Source organism: Melanotaenia boesemani, chromosome 4, assembly GCF_017639745.1.
Source record: "Melanotaenia boesemani isolate fMelBoe1 chromosome 4, fMelBoe1.pri, whole genome shotgun sequence".
Lineage (NCBI taxonomy): Eukaryota > Metazoa > Chordata > Actinopteri > Atheriniformes > Melanotaeniidae > Melanotaenia > Melanotaenia boesemani.
Window position 1 is genome coordinate 28,726,968 of NC_055685.1, and position 16,987 is coordinate 28,743,954.

Here is a 16,987-nt window from a genome sequence, read left to right on the forward strand (position 1 = left end):
ACCTTTTCAGTTATATGTTCGGAAGTCATACATTCTTGGATTATCTTTAATACACCGAGACGAGACATTTAAACGTGTAATAGCTTTATATCGTTATGTTTCTTAAGCATATAAACAGTTAGGACTATTTAAATATATCTTAAACAATATAATCGAAATCGAAAAAGTAACTATATGAACAAACCATACATCTATGGTGCAAACATTCATCCGTCCATCTGCTCAAATCGTATTGGCTAAGTTGTTGATAGTGTGGACCACAGTGCTCCAATCATATTAAATGGCACTGGTGTAGGCGTGTTCTCCTGACTAATAACGCTGTTGATAGGTTGCTATGATCGCGTGGTGTCCACCTACAACGTCTTCGGCTGCTGTGTATTCCTCCGCTGATTGGAAACGGTCCCATCACTCATCTAAGTTATTAAGGAAGAGGTGCTAACTGCCAAGATGAAGCACTACGAGGTAAGTAGTGTCCATTCAATTTTTTAAAACCATCGTTTGAGAAGTGAAACGACCAAAGCAGTTAGGGACTGGTTTCTGCTGGAGGAAACTCCGTTTCTTTCAGAGCTGTAATTGTGAGTACTGAGGAACACAGGCTAATTCGGACTGCTTACTATGCGACCAGATAATTAGGCCTGCTGTGGTAAAATTCGCGGCTTGAACTGTACCAAATATATATTTTTTTTTGCTCAAAGTTATAACGAGTTACACCCGTGTTTCGTATTTGTTAAATTCTCTGTTTAAAGTGATGCTCTCAGCTAAAAAACAGAGACTGTGCAGGCACCATCGCCATCTATAGCTGGAATGACTCATGGTGCGTCTTATCTAGTTGTTGCTCAATATTGTAGGTGAACTGTCAAGGGCGCAATCTTGGCTTTTTTCTAAATTAAATCCAGATTGGCTGTGAAATATAGTTTAAAATTTTGTCTAAATTAAATGGGCGCTGAGTTCGGAAGCTAGATACATATAAAGACAATATCGTTACCTCAGACACATCCATGTTCGACTGTTCTCAACGATGTTTCTTTCTTTTTATTTTCTTTTTTAAAAAAAAAAAAAAAAAATTATTTTACCACCAATATAAACATTTTCTTCCATACTTCACATGTAGACCTTACAGAGCCTTCAGGATTACAGTAGTTCACAGTTTCATAAGCACCTTAAACCCATCAGACAGGATTTGAAGCAGTCTGACAGAAACTGATAGAACCAGTGGTTCCTCTGCCCCCCCACTTTCTGTCAAAACATTTGGCTTTTGACACCTACAAAGAGAAGAACAATAAATAAGTGTTCACATAAATGTATCAAATACAAGACATATACTGCTCTAGATGTAATTAAACAGATAACCTTAAACTTGTACACTAACTCCAAATATAGGAATATCAAGTACTGTCAAGGAATGTTTCTCTACAAGATGAAATATTACTCTTCAGAGTTGTCTAGATTTTATTCAGAAACCTACGGGTTAAGCAGATATTACTGCTTTCATGTTCTGCCATCCCATAAAACAATGGTTCCCAACCTGGGGGTTGGGACCCCCAAGGGGGTCTCTCAAATAACCCAGGGGGTTCCTGAGGCTTTGAACACTTAGAGCCATTGTTGTTAATGTCACTATTTTAAGAACAAAAAGTAAGGCTAAATGTTGTTAATTTAACTTTGGCTTTATCAAATGATGGAACTCGGCCAGAATACATTACTTATGGTGAGCTTCTCACTTTTGAAAGCATAAAACCAAGCATGGTGTCAGCTTGGGGCAGGGGCTCCATGGCTTTTTAGTATTTACATGAAGGGGGACCCCAAGTGAAATAAGTTGGGAACCACTGCAATAAAACAGTAAGCACAAAGCACTTTTTTGCACAGGACATTCAAAATTATTCTAAAATACTAACTTTAATGCCATATTGTTAAATAAATGAAAAAAAAAAAACTCAGTATATTAAAAGATACAAACTCATCCTGACTTCATCTAGTCACACCAACTTTCCCAACATTGGGAGTCACTGGATAACAGTTTGAAAAGGATAAGTTTCTCATTGTTTTTAATCTAAATGACAGATGCTTAATTGATTGTCAGCTAAATTTAATTTGGTGTTTGCATCAACTGTTTGGAGATGTCTTCAGGTTGTAAGCTTGCAGGGCAGTTTCTATAAAGAAACCACCAAAACAAGAAGAGACTAAAATGGGTCAAGAACCATTCATATTGGACTGAGGATGGCTGCAATTGAGTTTTGTGGACAGACCGTTGAAAGGTTGGGGGGCGGGGGGGAACTGATATAAGGAGGATTTCTTAACTCCAAACCTTAACTCATTGTTCACTCAGTTTGTAACTCCCACCATGAAGCATGCAGGTTATGCACTGTTCCAAGGATCAGCTATGTTACATTTCATGCAAGTCATTGATCTTTACAAAATCCTTGACAGTCCTTGTCTCTCCAACATGATAACACTATCTTGCAGTGTTATGGTATGATTTCAGGAACCTTTTTTACTGATAGGTTCCACGTTGATTATGCAGCAAGAAGATGAGTCCAAGCACAGCTCTGGGCTTTGCAAAAACTGCATATATAAGAAAAAAGAAGGATTCTTATAGATCAGCCATCTGAGCTCCACAGAGTCAACAAATTAACTGCTACGTGAATGTCTCAAAACTGTATCTGACGCAACTGCGATAAACTAATTTGGAAAAACTCACTCTCTGGATGATCGGAGTCAATGGTAGTTATTTTTAGGAGGCAAAAATCCTATTTATACACTTCTGAACTTCAAACAGACTTGTATTATTTTAAGAATTTGTGCTTTTACTTTTCTTGACATTGTCATTAACATCAATTTTAACCAAAGATATGTGAACAAAATATTAACATTTTTGCATGTATCAATACTTTTAGAGGTTCTGTTTCATATCACTTTAACTCATTTGATTTAAAAACCGTTTTAATTCAAATATTGATTAATCGCTTTACTTGGTTGGTTGGTGTCCACAGTGTTTGTTTGTTATGGACACTTTTGGCCGTTATTGCAATTTAACTGAATCTGTTTTCTAAAACATAGTTTGCAAGATCTAATTTATAAAATACTAATAAAAACAAATTCCTCACACATTGATATAACTAAATGATGATCCATGATATGTAGGATAAAAGCGCGCCTGCATGCTCAAAATAATGGCCGTACAGCCTAGCAGTAGCCTGTTTTTTTTTTTTTTAAGGCCGATATAAAGAATTTAATCAAAGAATGTAGTGATATACAGTCAGTTGAAATATTTTATATAATTAAAAGTTGTACAAAGAGACATCAGCTGTGTTAACTGTGGAATAAAGACTTATTTAATTTTTAGATTAAATGCTCATTTTGAATTTGATGCTGGAAACCATTTTGCAAGAAAAGTTGATACATTAACAATAGACTTATGCTATAAGTAAATGTGTGTTGGGGAAAGAAAACAGCGTGGAACATCTTACAAATAATCATGTTAACTTGTAGTGGTTTAGGAACATAATTGGGCATAAGAAAGTAAATCTTAGAGAGGCAGAGTTCAGAAGTAATGATTTGTGACTACGAAAAACGGTTTAAGCAAATGGTTCAAGAATTTAATGATCTTACTCAAGATGAGATTGTGAAAAACTGTCAATCTCTGGCCAATAACCAATACAAAATGGCCATGATCTTTAAAGGGTATAGGAAGCATCTTATTACAAACAGAAATAATTCTATGGTGAAAATTTCTCATGCATCAATAACACGTTTGAAAAGAAGTTTGTCGCTGCATCCTTAAATGCAAGTTATAACACAAGAATAAAACCAAAACATTTATATGTACGCAAAAATCCAGTAAAGTTAGAGCAGATTAAACAAATATTGAATTCTCAGTTCCAACATTTCCAGTTGAACACAGGGTTACAGTAACGAACCGTGTTTAACTGTACGAAATTTATTCAGCCAGGTTCCAGTTCCAGTCAGACATATCCAGTTTACATTAACCCCGAAAAAGGTTGTTCAGATCATGATGTGCATGTACAAAAATGACATGTTTGCATGGAATAAATAATTCTGACATGCACAGAATTGACTGACTTTCCAGAAGTGGCAGCAGCAGAAGCAGCGGCGATATCTGATGTAAACAAACACCACTGCATCTACATATTTATTGTAGCATCACCAATTTAAGTTTCTCCCCCCTTAATAATAATTTCAAAATCTCATGCAACATATTTGTAATGCTTACCAACCAGTTCTGGTTTTGACCCATCATGTCTTCCACTAGCTCTTTTTTTTTGTGTGTGTAACGTGTGGTATTACATGACATTAAAGTATGGCTAACATAACAGGCATTCACAGTATTTAGGATAATTTCTATCGAAATTTTGGAATATTTGTGTTTTCATGCACGCCGATCGGAACAATCTGCACAACCCAGTCTTCTCAATCAGAATAAAAATTTGTTCTGAATGAGTATGATCGGTTCAGACTCTTCAGATTGATGTGTTTACATACAGCATATTTATTCTAATCAGACTTTTATTCAAAATACTTATGTCCATGTAAACATGGCTAATGATTTGCTAAAATATTTAAATACATGTTACTAGGCTTTACACTACATCATGCTTCACTGCAGGTATAAGAAACACATTAAACTAAAAGCGGATTTCTTAAAGTTTTTAAGGGAAATCAAACACCTAATAGCTTTTGATGACGTCTGCAGTTTCACAGTGGCTTCCTTTGTTCATCTGAGAAAACATTATTTCTAGGTTTATCTGTCAAACATGTATAAATGTGAATTCTTACCTTGAAATCAGAATTACAAGCCAAGCCAGCAAAGCTATAAATCAAGTCGTACATTTACACTCCGCTGCAGCAATTTAAGCTCTGTTCCCCGTGCTTCACCCTCTCTACGAAGTGTAATACCAACGTGGACTGTCACTGCCAGAGGTTTTATATAGACTAGCCGGGAGGGATGAGACTTTTCCCCAGAAGCCTCAGCTGTGGTGTCGTATGTCCTGCTTGTTTTATATTTACGTGACTGTTTTATTTGCATGCTAACCAGGGAGGCAAATAGCTTAAAAGATTTAGGTTACAATAATGATGAAGATGGCATCAGAAATAAAGAAAACTGGGTTTTTGTACTAAGCCTTTTTTCTTAAAAGTAGAGGTTTTTTGTTTTTGTCCAACACAATTTCTGAGGACCACCAAGTCTCAAAAAACATGAAAATTATACCCCGGTCTAACATACATTCCCAGTTAAAACTTTGGACATGTTTACACATTGGATTCAATGGATAAGTGTGTCCAGACTTTTGACTGGTACTGTAGATGTTTAGACAAATACATTTTACAGCAGGAAATGTTTAATCGATACCTGCTTAAGTTTTGACTTTATATCCATATGATCTAATCCTTTTGATTGAGTAGGTGACCTTAACTTTCCTGTTGCCACTTGTGGCTGTATGTCATTCATTCACTTTGGAAACTGTATCCTTTTTCTTCGTCTTAGGAGTGTGATGGGGTGGGCTGGGCTTCACTGAAGGGATTGCCCCCACTAATCCCTCAGAATCTGGAGTATTATCACTCTGGGGTGGCAGAAAAAGGCAGTTCTGCATTCCTGTGCCTGGGAGATCTGGTCGTCCAATCTACTTTTAAGGCTCAACATACTGTGAAAGCCATTTGGACTGTGTTTGTCAGACACCAAGCCAGTGCATTCATGTGCTTCGGGGTTTAGAGATCGACATATGGATTGTATTCGGTCACTGATCGAATATTAGCATAGCATGAGCAACAGGGAAGCCATGACATCACCACATAGATGTGTGTGGGGTCTGCTAGGAGAGGGCCAGTCATGCAGGGCTAGCATGAGATGTTTATAATTAGCTGTGGAGAAGACGACAGGGTCAAACTAGCAAAAGGGGGTGCTGTTTGATATCATCCTCCCACTTAGCAGGGGTTTCGGGAGTGTTAGGGGTCATCAGTTGTCTGTTTATAGGAACAAGTTGTATTTCGAAACCCAGTCACCGCATTTCTGAAAAGAAGCTGCATCCTTCTGTGCTGCATGTTAGTTTCATTAAACATACTCTCAGATGACAGTTTGGCATTGGGGGACATTCCTACAGATGCAACTGTTCACACACATGTGGCATGTGTTTGTGCTGCAAGGGTCATCTAGCAGTTAAATAAAGCGGTGCACCAGAAGTGAGGGAATGAGAGATGGGCGGAAAGGGAGGGAGAGTTGAATGACAGAGGAGGACGGAGAGGGAGGGACAGAAGAGGAGAGGCAGATTTATTTCTGCAGGCGAGTGCTGCCCCTCTCCTCTCTGGCTTTGCTTGGACCTAAGATCCAATCGTTGAGAGGTCGAAAGTCACTGGAGGACTGAGGGGAGAGGAGAATAAATTGAGGGCAGGAGGAGATCCAGGGACATGGATGCCTTAGCGTTAGAGGCCACCACTGGTAAAAAAACAAATAATGCAGGGGCGGTAGGTGCGCCAGTGCCGGGCCAAGCCCCGGCCAAACGTAAGCCTGCCAAAAAAGCTAAAAAAGCTGTTGTCTTCTTCGAGGTGGAGATACTGGATGCCAAGACCAAGGACAAGCTCTGCTTCCTGGACAAGGTAAGAACTTGCTCTTGTTTGTATTGTTCATTCATTTGCTCAACTGTTTTCATACTGATGCAAGTTGAATTTTGCTTTGATCACAAGCGCTTTCCTGCAAGTCTTTTATTTTTTTATAGCTGACTCTGGAAATATCCTCATCCTTGTGCCTGAGCTTTGTGTCTATCTGTTAATAAAATGCAACACACGTCTAGTCTTAAACTAGCAAAAAGTCTGTGTAGTCTAAGAATATTGGCGAGCCGCTGGAGCTATAGTCTTTGCTAGTTGTCAGTGGGTTTTAGTCTTTGAATGCAACTGTCAAAGAGGCACACGCTGCAGTGTCTTTCATACATGTGACAGCTCTGCTGGGTAAAGCCAAATGTAGAAACAAATGCAGGTTAATGATTAAAGTGTTGATTTTGGGCATCAATTGTTACATATTTCAGTCCAAAGGAAAAGATGCAGATTTGCACGTTTGAAAAAGTTCATTTGAATTTACTGAAAACATAGTGAAATTCAAGTATGAATGAATAATACATCTACCCCGGTACAGAGGTTTCTTGAAGTGGTTCTTTAACTGATTTGAGTATCCTTGCAGTTTGTGTCATGTTTAGTTAGATAGTTTACAATAAACAAATGAATAAATAAAATTTTGCTCTAATGAAAAGTTTAACGAAGTAGGGAGTTTTGTTCTATTATGCAGGCCGTATTCAAGTCTTGGGTTGTATCTGTCACAATGAGAGCAAAACCAGTCAGACCTATTTGCACTTCAGGCACATTTTTATCACTGGGTACAAGACTTTACTGTACATTTTCTGATTTTATTAACTTTTATTAGATAGATTAGAACATTAAGAATTTGTCGAGCCAAGTTTTAAGCTGTGAACTAACAGAACTTTCAGCTGGTGTGATGTTAACTGATGGACTTACCTTGCATTTGCAGACAGGACAGCTGTGTTTATTTTGATTGGTGGAGGCCTATTGTTTTATATTTACAGTAATTAGTACTTGGCCTGTACTTTGTCAGGATACTAGACAGATTTAATTTTAGTCCTCAGGCTGTACGTTACTGCTGTCGATTAGGAGGGTTTATCGTATTGTTGGTGCGAGGCCTGTTGGTGGATAGAGTTCCATCAGCCACATTGATGCTGCTGTCATCCAGGGCAGACTTGACTGATTAAAGGCTGCTCCTCAGGACTACGGTGTATAAGGTGCCATCCTTACTGGATTATATCCTGTTGTCAGCTTAGAAGAGTTTCCATGGTGATAACATGAGCAGTCTTATCACCTCTGGAGAGGCAGTTTCAAAGATATGACAGATGCAGATTTGGATCTGATCAGAGAGCCCTTTGGGAAAGCGGCTTTTTAAATTAGGTTAACAGCTAAACTGATAGGCGGCGTTAGAATTAAACTCAAGTCTTGGGTCAGTGTGTATTGGTGTAGGGGTGGGGGTGACTTCAGTGATGTCATCCTGCTGAAAATACCATACCGTTCTCTGGGGACATGAACAGGAGCCATATCAACAACTTCGTGCCACATGGTGTTTTACGTTTAGTGTGCACTGAATGAAACCTGTAACACAATCATTTCATAATTACGTGCAGTTAGTACAGCTTTCATACTATTTTCCAAACTGTTCAGCACCTTTATATATTTGTATTTTCCTTCCTCAGTGCCAGACATGTCTGTAATCGCTTAAAACATTCTTGACAATAGCTGTCCAACCTCTCTGGTGGTCTTTAAAAGGTTTTATTTGGACTTTGCTTATTCACTTATTTCAGTCCAGTTCTTATATCCAACCATTTTGAGAGGAGAGCATTTTTATCTTGTTTTTTCTTTTTTTAATTGATGTAACTCTGACCTATGAACCATTCAATTAATAAAACTGCATTAAAATATTACAGCCAAAGCTAAATATAAAGAAGTTGGAGATAGTTTGACACTTTTTCACTGTACTCGCAGATCCCAGCAGCATCACGTCTTTCAGTTTATGTGTGATTGGACAAGCTGTGGACAAAGTCCCAAGCTAATTCTCCAGATATCCTCCCAGTGCTTACATGAGAAAAGGAACAATCAGACTGAAACCTGTTCATTTCTATACATTATTTTGTTGATACTTCTAAACTCAAACCATGTTGCATGGTCATTCACATCAGAGGCAAATCATGTAGCAGTGCAAGTTGTAAGTTACATTAATCTAAAATAAAATAAACAAAATATTTGATTGGATAAAGGGGCTTATAACGCCAATTTCAGTAACCTGACCAAACCTCAGCTCTGGGGTTTTTCTCTGTATCTTATGTCAACTGTGTAAGTCTGTATTTGCCTTGTTGTGCTCCTTGTGTGTGCTTTGTTGTCATGTTTTGAATAAGTAGCCAGGCCATTACTGGCAGCCATGAACAAGGATGTGTATTATGACTGTGCGCATGTGTGTCTGGGCTGTTTAAAACTCAAACACCAGCTGTTAAAATGCCAACATCCATGGGGTGTGTGGACACAGCCAGAGCTAAATTTACCTCTGATTGCCATTAAGAATGGAAAACAGGATTGTTATATCTGTTGCTTTGTGTGTGGACACGTCCCCCCTCTTATGTACTGTGGTGTTATTTCTAGGTCGAGCCGAATGCCACTATCGGGGAGATCAAATCTATGTTCCACAAGAGCCGTGAGTCATCTATCTGCAACCTCAATAAGTCTGACTTAAGATCAAAGGAATCTTGTAGCTGAACAGAGATTGATGTCCTGTGTTGAGATGGCTGTGTGGTGTTTATCTGTTTCAGATCCTCAGTGGTACCCAGCCAGACAGTCCATTCGACTTGACCCCAGTATGTCAGCCTCAACCTTTATATTCTGCTCACTATTTAATGTAAATCTAGGAACTAAGTAACGTATGTGTTTCAGAGGGGAAGTCTCTGAAAGATGAAGATGTTCTGCAACACCTTCCTGTGGGAACAACAGCAACTTTCTACTTCAGAGATCTGGGAGCTCAGATCAGCTGGGTCACAGTGAGTACACAGCACAGACACACCCAGACTGGGGTACAATCAGGTTCAACAGCCCTGACCAGCTCAGACACATGAGAGTGCAAGTGGAATCAAGCACAGCTACTTTGAGATGTCCCTCTGTATACAAAGGTAGTGTGTGTGTGTGTGTGTAGAAGAGTCCCAGTGACCTTCAGGTTAAAATGCTGCACAGGGGTCAGTTAAAGTTGCTTTGCCTTTGTAGGGAATTGTTTAATTGAGGTTTAGTCTACAAGAACATGGATATTTTTGAAGATTTCCCCTGTTGCTCTCAAAAAAATCCCATCCAAATAACTTCCTGCCAATAAATGAACTCTCTTTATACACAAAAACACATAACATAACCAGACAAGTAACTATATTTACAACAGAGAAAAGTGATACTTCCAGAGCTCTAAATGAATGTTTTTGATCACCACCCGATATTATATTCTAACAGCCACTAGACAACTTTTTTTTTTTTAATGGGAAAATAAGCCAGTTAAACTGCAACTGAAACATTATTTTTTTCCATCGAAGAACAAAGTAACTTTTGTTCTTAATATATTTGAAATGATCAGTTTAAACTTAAATAGATTTTTTTAAATATTATTGTAACAATAAGAACTTTGGCTGCCTAACATCTTGGTCTGTTTGAACAGACGGCAGTACAATAATCTTAACTAAATAGTCCAACCTAACTCCTCATTTATTTGACAAATAATCATGTGCCTGCACAGCCCTCGTCAGAATTATGATCTCAATTTTCTAAGTTTAGTGTTTGCATTTGTGCAAACTCTAGTTTTTTAGCTTTCATCTTTTGTCATTCACTTTCTCCCCTGCCTTGTTTTGTTTCGTCATTCTTTACACCATCCAGCCACATTTCTTTCGTTTTACATGTCCCTTGCTTCGTTTAAATTGAACTCCTCACCCAGCTGCAGTTTTGCTTGTTAATGAGCTAGTCTGTATTTACGAGTTTATGATTTATCTAAAATGTGCAGGCAATGCAGCTCACTCAAAGACACTTGTCTGCAGCAACAAGCAGTTCATTTCTCACAGCTACTACAAGTCTGATCAGGCCTCATCCAAACCTTCCAACACTTGGGGCTTGTTCTCATTCCTGCACCCTGACTGCATGATCCTGTAACCTGTCAAAAAATAACTGCATTTTGCAAAGATGAATAATTTCTGTTGGCATAGTATCAGCACCATAACAGTGCACAATGTGAAGTGGAAAAGCAGAAATTCTTACTATTCCTGGAGTTGTCCACGAAGTTTGTTTTCAGTGACAAAACACTGCTTACATCAGGGTTAGCCAATAAGCATAAAGAGTTGCATTTACAAAAAATACAAATTTTTGTTTAGAAAGGCCAGAGTCTCCTGGATTAACTCATCCTGTTCTTGTTTTCAGGTTTTTCTTACAGAATATACCGGGCCTCTAGTCATCTATCTGATGTTCTACTTCAGAGTTCCCTTCATCTACGCGCCCAAATATGACTTCACCACCAGTAAACACTGGGTTGTACAGTGAGTATCTCTATTTACCGCATCTAACCTTACAGAGGCAGGTAGACTTTTGTCTCCCGAGTGAGAGCATTTTTGGGGAATATATCGCTCTGATGGATTGAATAGAGTTGGGTTCCCAGCATGGATAAGTTCCTGCCCTCTTGTCTACATGATACAGCTTGTTGCTGCCTCATTTCCCCTCCAGCTTTCCTTTGCCATTGAAAAGACTGACGTGTTTATTGGATTTTTTTTTTTTTTTTTTAACTGTGATTTTTGGGAGCTTAACAGCGACGGCAAAATTACAGGAACTTGTGGTGTCCAGCTAGAAAGAAGCCCTGACTATTGTCCCACATAACAAACTGTAATCTTTAAGGGGATGCTGTTACCTTCACACTAATACTTTTTCTTCCATATCATGGACATCTGTGGCTCAAGTGTCAGGTTGTCAGCTCAATCCAACATTTACATACTACCCATGATTAGTTAGATTTTCTTACATTGATACATTCCCCTCTTTGCCAGGTTAAAACAAACTAGAAAACATAGAAATTACTTATAAATCCTTTGCAGACTGAGCTCTTGGAAAAGATAATTAGTGCTTCATCAATGCAAAAAACCAATTTCTCTTTCAGGGATTAATGAAGAATTGTTCTTGTTTGTGTGTGTTTGTTTCCAGTCTCGCCTGTATGTGTCACTCTTTCCACTACGTTAAGAGGCTGCTGGAGACGCTGTTTGTCCATCGCTTCTCTCATGGGACGATGCCGTTACGGAACATCTTTAAGGTGATTCACGTTAACTCTGTCCTGTCTCCCCACAGCCATATGTCTGAATTAAACAAAGTGAGAAGTGAAAATTGTTCTGTATGTGGAAAAGTTTTCTGCCACCACATGGAGCTCTGAATGACAAAGTCTCTGTTTCAGAACTGTACCTACTACTGGGGCTTTGCGGCGTGGATGGCTTATTACATCAATCACCCGTTGTACACACCACCCAGTGAGTATGCGAGCAAACTGCATGATCTTCTTTTAAACACTTGCACATGCCAACTTGTCACTAAGTCCATTTTGAATGTGTCTCCTGCAGTCTATGGGGAACAACAGATCAGACTGGCTCTCATCGTGTTCTTGGTAAGAACATTTCTGATCACTTCGGTTGTTTTCTTGTGTGGCATTTAATTGGACATTTGAAATAAAAAAAAACATACATTTAATACAGTTAATACATTTACATAGTTAATTTGTTAGATAATAAATAAAGTGTAAAATGTGAAGTATGTGTTAGAAATCAGCCGCATGTTGGCCTGCAGCTGTTCTGGTTAAATTTTTATTGTTACAGAAATGAGACTTCTTATTGGTTGAATTATTTTGTGAAAGAGGGGCAGATTATATAAGATTTTTGCTCCTTTTCATTTAGGTGTTAGAAAATGTTGTATTGATTGTTTTTTTTAAAGTTCTTTTTAAGAATGAAATACAAATTGTTAATTTAAAAAAATATGTGTGTGTATTAGATATATATATGATAAGAATTTTTTGGTAATTATTAAGCCAAAACGAGCATCTAAATATCTAAATTGGGAATGTAGTTGGATGTACAAAAGATTTGGCGACAATTTATCTGCTTTAGCTCTACGTGCACTCATTTGGTATTGAATTTCTTGTCTGTCTTAGTTCTGTCAGATTGGCAACTTCTCCATCCACATTGCTCTCCGGAACCTCCGTCCACCAGGTAAACACACCCATCACATCCATCCATCACTCAAAAACGCAGAATATTTAGTTGCACAGTTGTCTGTTTAAATAATTTCCGTTCATTTGTAACAAAAACTCAAAGCATTTAATTTTATTTAATAAAATATTTTCTAGTTCTTTTTCAGTCCATGTATTTAAGATGTCATTTCACATCCCTCCTCCATGTGAATATTTCTAACAAGCAACAAAGTTCTTTAAAGTCTGTAATTTCACGGCAAAAGTTAAAACTAAAAACTTGATTGATTTAAAGATGTTTCAGCTTTCTCATTTCCTTTGTTTTACTGCCTGCATCCAGGCTCCAAGACCAGGAAGATTCCCTATCCAACCAAGAACCCCTTCACCTGGATCTTCCTGCTGGTCTCCTGTCCCAACTACACATACGAGGTAACACGCTGTATTTAGTATCTAACAAATGTTGGTGAAGTGTTCCTTGTTAAGGATGACGTTGTTCATTTCTGCCATGAAGATCATTAGGAATGATCTATGCTTGTCTCAGATTCAACAAGCTGACCATGAAGTTTTTGTTTTTATTTCTAGTCAATACTTTGGTGCCTAGAGAGCACTCAAGTCTTTGAAGTTTATTTACTCCGGACAACACATCATTGTCCTTTTATTGCAATGTTTGCAAGACTATTGAAGTAAACAACACCTAAAAATAATTTAAGTCAAAAACATATGGCGTTTTGTGGACGCGTTAAAATCCCAGTGGATAGAAACTTTTAGGTTTCTGTTGCCTAATCTTCCAGTGCTTTCAAAGGCTGCCATATCTGCGTAAAACCATCAGCATATGAAGTCTTAATTTACTGCTTACTGTTAAGTTAAATACCTACTCTATAAGGATGATGATTTATCAAAAAAAGTTATTGTAATGTTGCATTTCTTCCCCCTACAGCTGGGCTCCTGGCTTGGTTTCACTCTGATGACCCAATGTCTGCCGGTGGCCTTCTTCACTTTGGTGGGTTTCATCCAGATGACTGTTTGGGCCAAAGGGAAGCACCGCAGCTACCTGAAGGAGTTCCGCGATTACCCTCCTCTCCGTTCGCCCATCTTGCCCTTCATTCTGTAGACTCATGAGCCGCTTCCCATCGCCTGATTCTAATCCGAGGGTGCCCTCCTTTCCTTCCCCCAAAATCTAAACAGGGACTTCTTAGACTGATAGAATCTCAGCCTGTTGCTTCTTTCCTTGAAGACAAATGTTTCCCTTCCTGCTTTCAGTCCCTGCTGTGTTGAGTAAAAACGTCACTAGACTTTTTTTTTTTTTTTTCTTTTGTACAGCAGACAAACATTTTCTGCTTGGTAAATTGACTTGTGTGTTATATCTCAGAGCACTTTTTCTCCTCAAAACTACCTGATGTATACTGGATGTTAAACACAGTGTAACGTCTTCTCTTCTGTAACTTCATCATGCTGTTTCAGGGGTTTAATCTGCACCTGGAGACATTCAATATGTCTACTTAATTTTAATGTCCATAACTCTAAAATCTGAAAATGTGACAATTTCATTTTTGTCTGAATAATTTATTAAAAAATAAAATAAACCAAACTGTTGTTTTGTCTTGCCAGTAAATTCCTAACAAACTGCTCTGTGTTTATATGTTTTGCCTACAAGTTTTTATAAAATGTTAACCAATCATCAGTACAGTCAAGAGTTGTCTTAAAGCAGGGACAGAGGACACATTATGAACTTGATTTTACATTCTTGTGATGTCTGCAGAGCAGTGCAGTTTACCTTTGCACAAAAACAACATTATTGGTTGTAGAGCTGAAACAATATTGTTTAATAGGAACAACAGCGGGTATATACAAAGACGCAGAATCGGGATCTATCGATCATGCGGCCTGAGCCTCGATTCTCTTCTTCCTCAGCTGGAGCCTCCTCTCCCTCTCGTACTCCTTCATACGCATCACATAGCTGCGAGCAAGAAACACAAAAATATTTTATCACTTGATTTCAAAATTTATTGTCATAAGTACAACGACATTTTATTGGAGCATCAACATTGACAAGTTTTAACTGATCAGGTTGAGACTCCTGAATGAGCTCAAGTACCACTACAAGTTAAAACGACTGCACTCAAGCCATCTTGGTTTAAAACCTGCAGCTCTGACTAAGAGGAATGATACCAAGCACTGTTTGTTTTTTTTTTTCCTTTAAAATTTCTTAAATATCTAAATTACACATCAATTAGACAACACCATCTATTGAGGAAGTCTTACATGCTTATAAGCTCTAGCACAGCTACTTAATGGATTATGTTTAGTTTTGTAAAACTTCAAGACAAATGTGAAACATGAGTAAATGTATATAATTTCATAGCGCGATAAATAAACTTGATGTGACGAGGTATCAACTTACATTTGCTATGTATCCACAATTTTAGTGGTAAACCCAACAAAGGGGAAAATAGTTTGTAGGGAATAAACACTTCATCTCTATCTCTTCTAAACCAATTAATTGTGTCTGCTCAAATCACCACTCTTCCTATAAAAACAAATAAAATCCAACATAGAAAAAGACTATCCAACTGTGAAATACTTACTCCTGGTGTTCACAGTAGTCCCAGTCATGCCTCTCGTGCTTACAAGCCAGGAAGTTGGGCCAGTTGTCCCTCTTACACTTCATTAGTTTTATAAGGTAATGGGCACAGTAGTCCCTCTGCTCCACAGGCAGCTGGGCCAAGTTCATCTGCTCCTGGGTCGCCACCATTTCTGATGAAGGGATACAGGTTTTCAGTCATCATCAAGTCAAGTTCTGCATTATGAATCTTGAATAAAGAAGAATTTTTAATTTTTTTTCCCAATTTTATTTTATACTCAATACTAATTTATGAGCAAACACACTTGACGGACATTTTCTTTTCTTTTTTTGTTTACTTTTTTAGAAAAAGAAGAGCTTTTATACATTGGCTTGACTGACCCTAATATCATTCAGTCCAACATAATAATAAATACCAGTACTCTATCTGAAACAGAATAAGAACATAATAATAAAAAATGTAAACATATGTTATTGTTAGTGACACAACAGTAAGTTGTCTTCCTAAATCTTTGAATGGTTTCAGAGAGCTGATTTCTATTCAATAAAGGACAGGTCCCAGAACACACGCCTACAACAAAATGTCTCAGATTTTATCTTGCAAATATCTTGAACGAGTCTGTGTTGATTTCAGGTCACTTTGCACCTCTTTATGGTTGTGTTTGTGTCTCATTTTTATTGTTTCACACTAATTTAAAAGCCATTTAATTATGCATCTATGTTTGTTCTGTGTCTCATTTTTATGTATTTTTGGTTAGTTAGCATTTCTGACGGACATTTTAAAATTGATGTCATATTCTGTGTTCTCATTTACATTTAATTTTGGTTAATCTGCACCTCTTTATTGTGTCTAAACGCGCCACTTGACATCTCATTGTGGTTCTCATTGTCATTTGGACCATATACATGTATCTTTATGACTTAAAATATAATAACAACAACAACAACAATAATAATAATTGACATCTCAGTGCTCTGTTAGCTGCTAAGCTAACCATTTCGTTCACGATACAACCTTTGATTGAAGCGCTAAACCAGCACGTGTTTGTCTGCGTAAAAGTTTAAATCGTGCAGAGTGTAATTATAAATTAACCCGAACTAGTAGCTGCACACCAACCTCTTTCTTTCCTCTCATCGAAGCCAAACTGGGGGTCGAACTCAAATTTCTTCGCTGGGTCCGGTTCGGTGTCCGTTTCGGTGACATACCGCCTGACGAGGTGAGCTCCCATAGCACCGACGATATTTACACGCAGTTAGCAAAAAAATTAAAATGTGCTCTCTGGGTGTGTTTGTCTCTAACAAAATGTTTACAGAATAATTCTACGCTCTGCCATTCGGTCACCTCCACAGTCCCCCTTCTTTCACTTCCGCCTGAAACCGGAAACAAACATCCGAGCTGTACTTCAGTGGAACACTGCCGCCTCTGCCCTGGAGATTAGATTTATATATATATATACATATATATATATATGTATATATATTTTTAAACCAAATTTAAAGACGTTAGAAGTTTAAATGACCTTCAATGATGAAACATTTAAGTAATCTTTTGTATTTGTGTTCTGTGCCAATTTATAGTATGGAAAGGAAACACCTCAACCATTATAAATTGTTAG

At 37.9% G+C, this 16,987-nt stretch overlaps 2 protein-coding genes across 3 annotated transcripts; one reads left to right on the plus strand and one right to left on the minus strand.

Moving 5' to 3' along the window:
• Positions 1 to 347: 347 nt before the first annotated feature.
• On the plus strand, positions 348 to 14,382 carry tecrb (trans-2,3-enoyl-CoA reductase b). Of its 2 annotated transcripts, XM_041982206.1 has the most exons (12): positions 348 to 462; positions 6,553 to 6,603; positions 9,196 to 9,247; positions 9,363 to 9,407; positions 9,484 to 9,587; positions 10,993 to 11,108; positions 11,764 to 11,869; positions 12,008 to 12,080; positions 12,171 to 12,214; positions 12,755 to 12,812; positions 13,131 to 13,219; positions 13,728 to 14,382. In XM_041982206.1, the coding sequence occupies exons 1-12, from the start codon at positions 448 to 450 to the stop codon at positions 13,899 to 13,901; spliced, it is 927 nt and encodes a 308-aa protein (XP_041838140.1). In that variant the 5' UTR covers positions 348 to 447; the 3' UTR covers positions 13,902 to 14,382. The 2 variants fall into 2 exon arrangements, with proteins under 2 accessions (XP_041838140.1, XP_041838139.1); XM_041982205.1 differs by lacking the exon at positions 348 to 462 and having other exon boundaries at positions 4,499 to 6,603.
• On the minus strand, positions 14,381 to 16,754 carry ndufb7 (NADH:ubiquinone oxidoreductase subunit B7). The gene is made up of 3 exons (XM_041982255.1): positions 16,489 to 16,754; positions 15,376 to 15,544; positions 14,381 to 14,747 (listed from the first exon to the last, which is right to left on the minus strand). The coding sequence occupies exons 1-3, from the start codon at positions 16,598 to 16,600 to the stop codon at positions 14,666 to 14,668; spliced, it is 363 nt and encodes a 120-aa protein (XP_041838189.1). The 5' UTR covers positions 16,601 to 16,754; the 3' UTR covers positions 14,381 to 14,665.
• Positions 16,755 to 16,987: the final 233 nt, after the last annotated feature.

What these genes read in the sequence shown, in the direction of transcription:
- ndufb7 (XM_041982255.1), bottom strand. Translation starts at nt 16,600, where the DNA reads ATGGGAGCTCACCTCGTCAGGCGGTATGTCACCGAAACGGACACCGAA. An exon ending in CGATGAGAGGAAAGAAAGAG is followed by an intron (nt 15,545 to 16,488) that starts GTTGGTGTGCAG and finishes TCCCTTCATCAG; the next exon opens with AAATGGTGGCGACCCAGGAG. An exon ending in GACTACTGTGAACACCAGGA is followed by an intron (nt 14,748 to 15,375) that starts GTAAGTATTTCA and finishes TCTTGCTCGCAG; the next exon opens with CTATGTGATGCGTATGAAGG.
- tecrb (XM_041982205.1), top strand. Translation starts at nt 6,415, where the DNA reads ATGGATGCCTTAGCGTTAGAGGCCACCACTGGTAAAAAAACAAATAAT. An exon ending in AGCTCTGCTTCCTGGACAAG is followed by an intron (nt 6,604 to 9,195) that starts GTAAGAACTTGC and finishes TGTTATTTCTAG; the next exon opens with GTCGAGCCGAATGCCACTAT. An exon ending in GTCCATTCGACTTGACCCCA is followed by an intron (nt 9,408 to 9,483) that starts GTATGTCAGCCT and finishes TATGTGTTTCAG; the next exon opens with AGGGGAAGTCTCTGAAAGAT.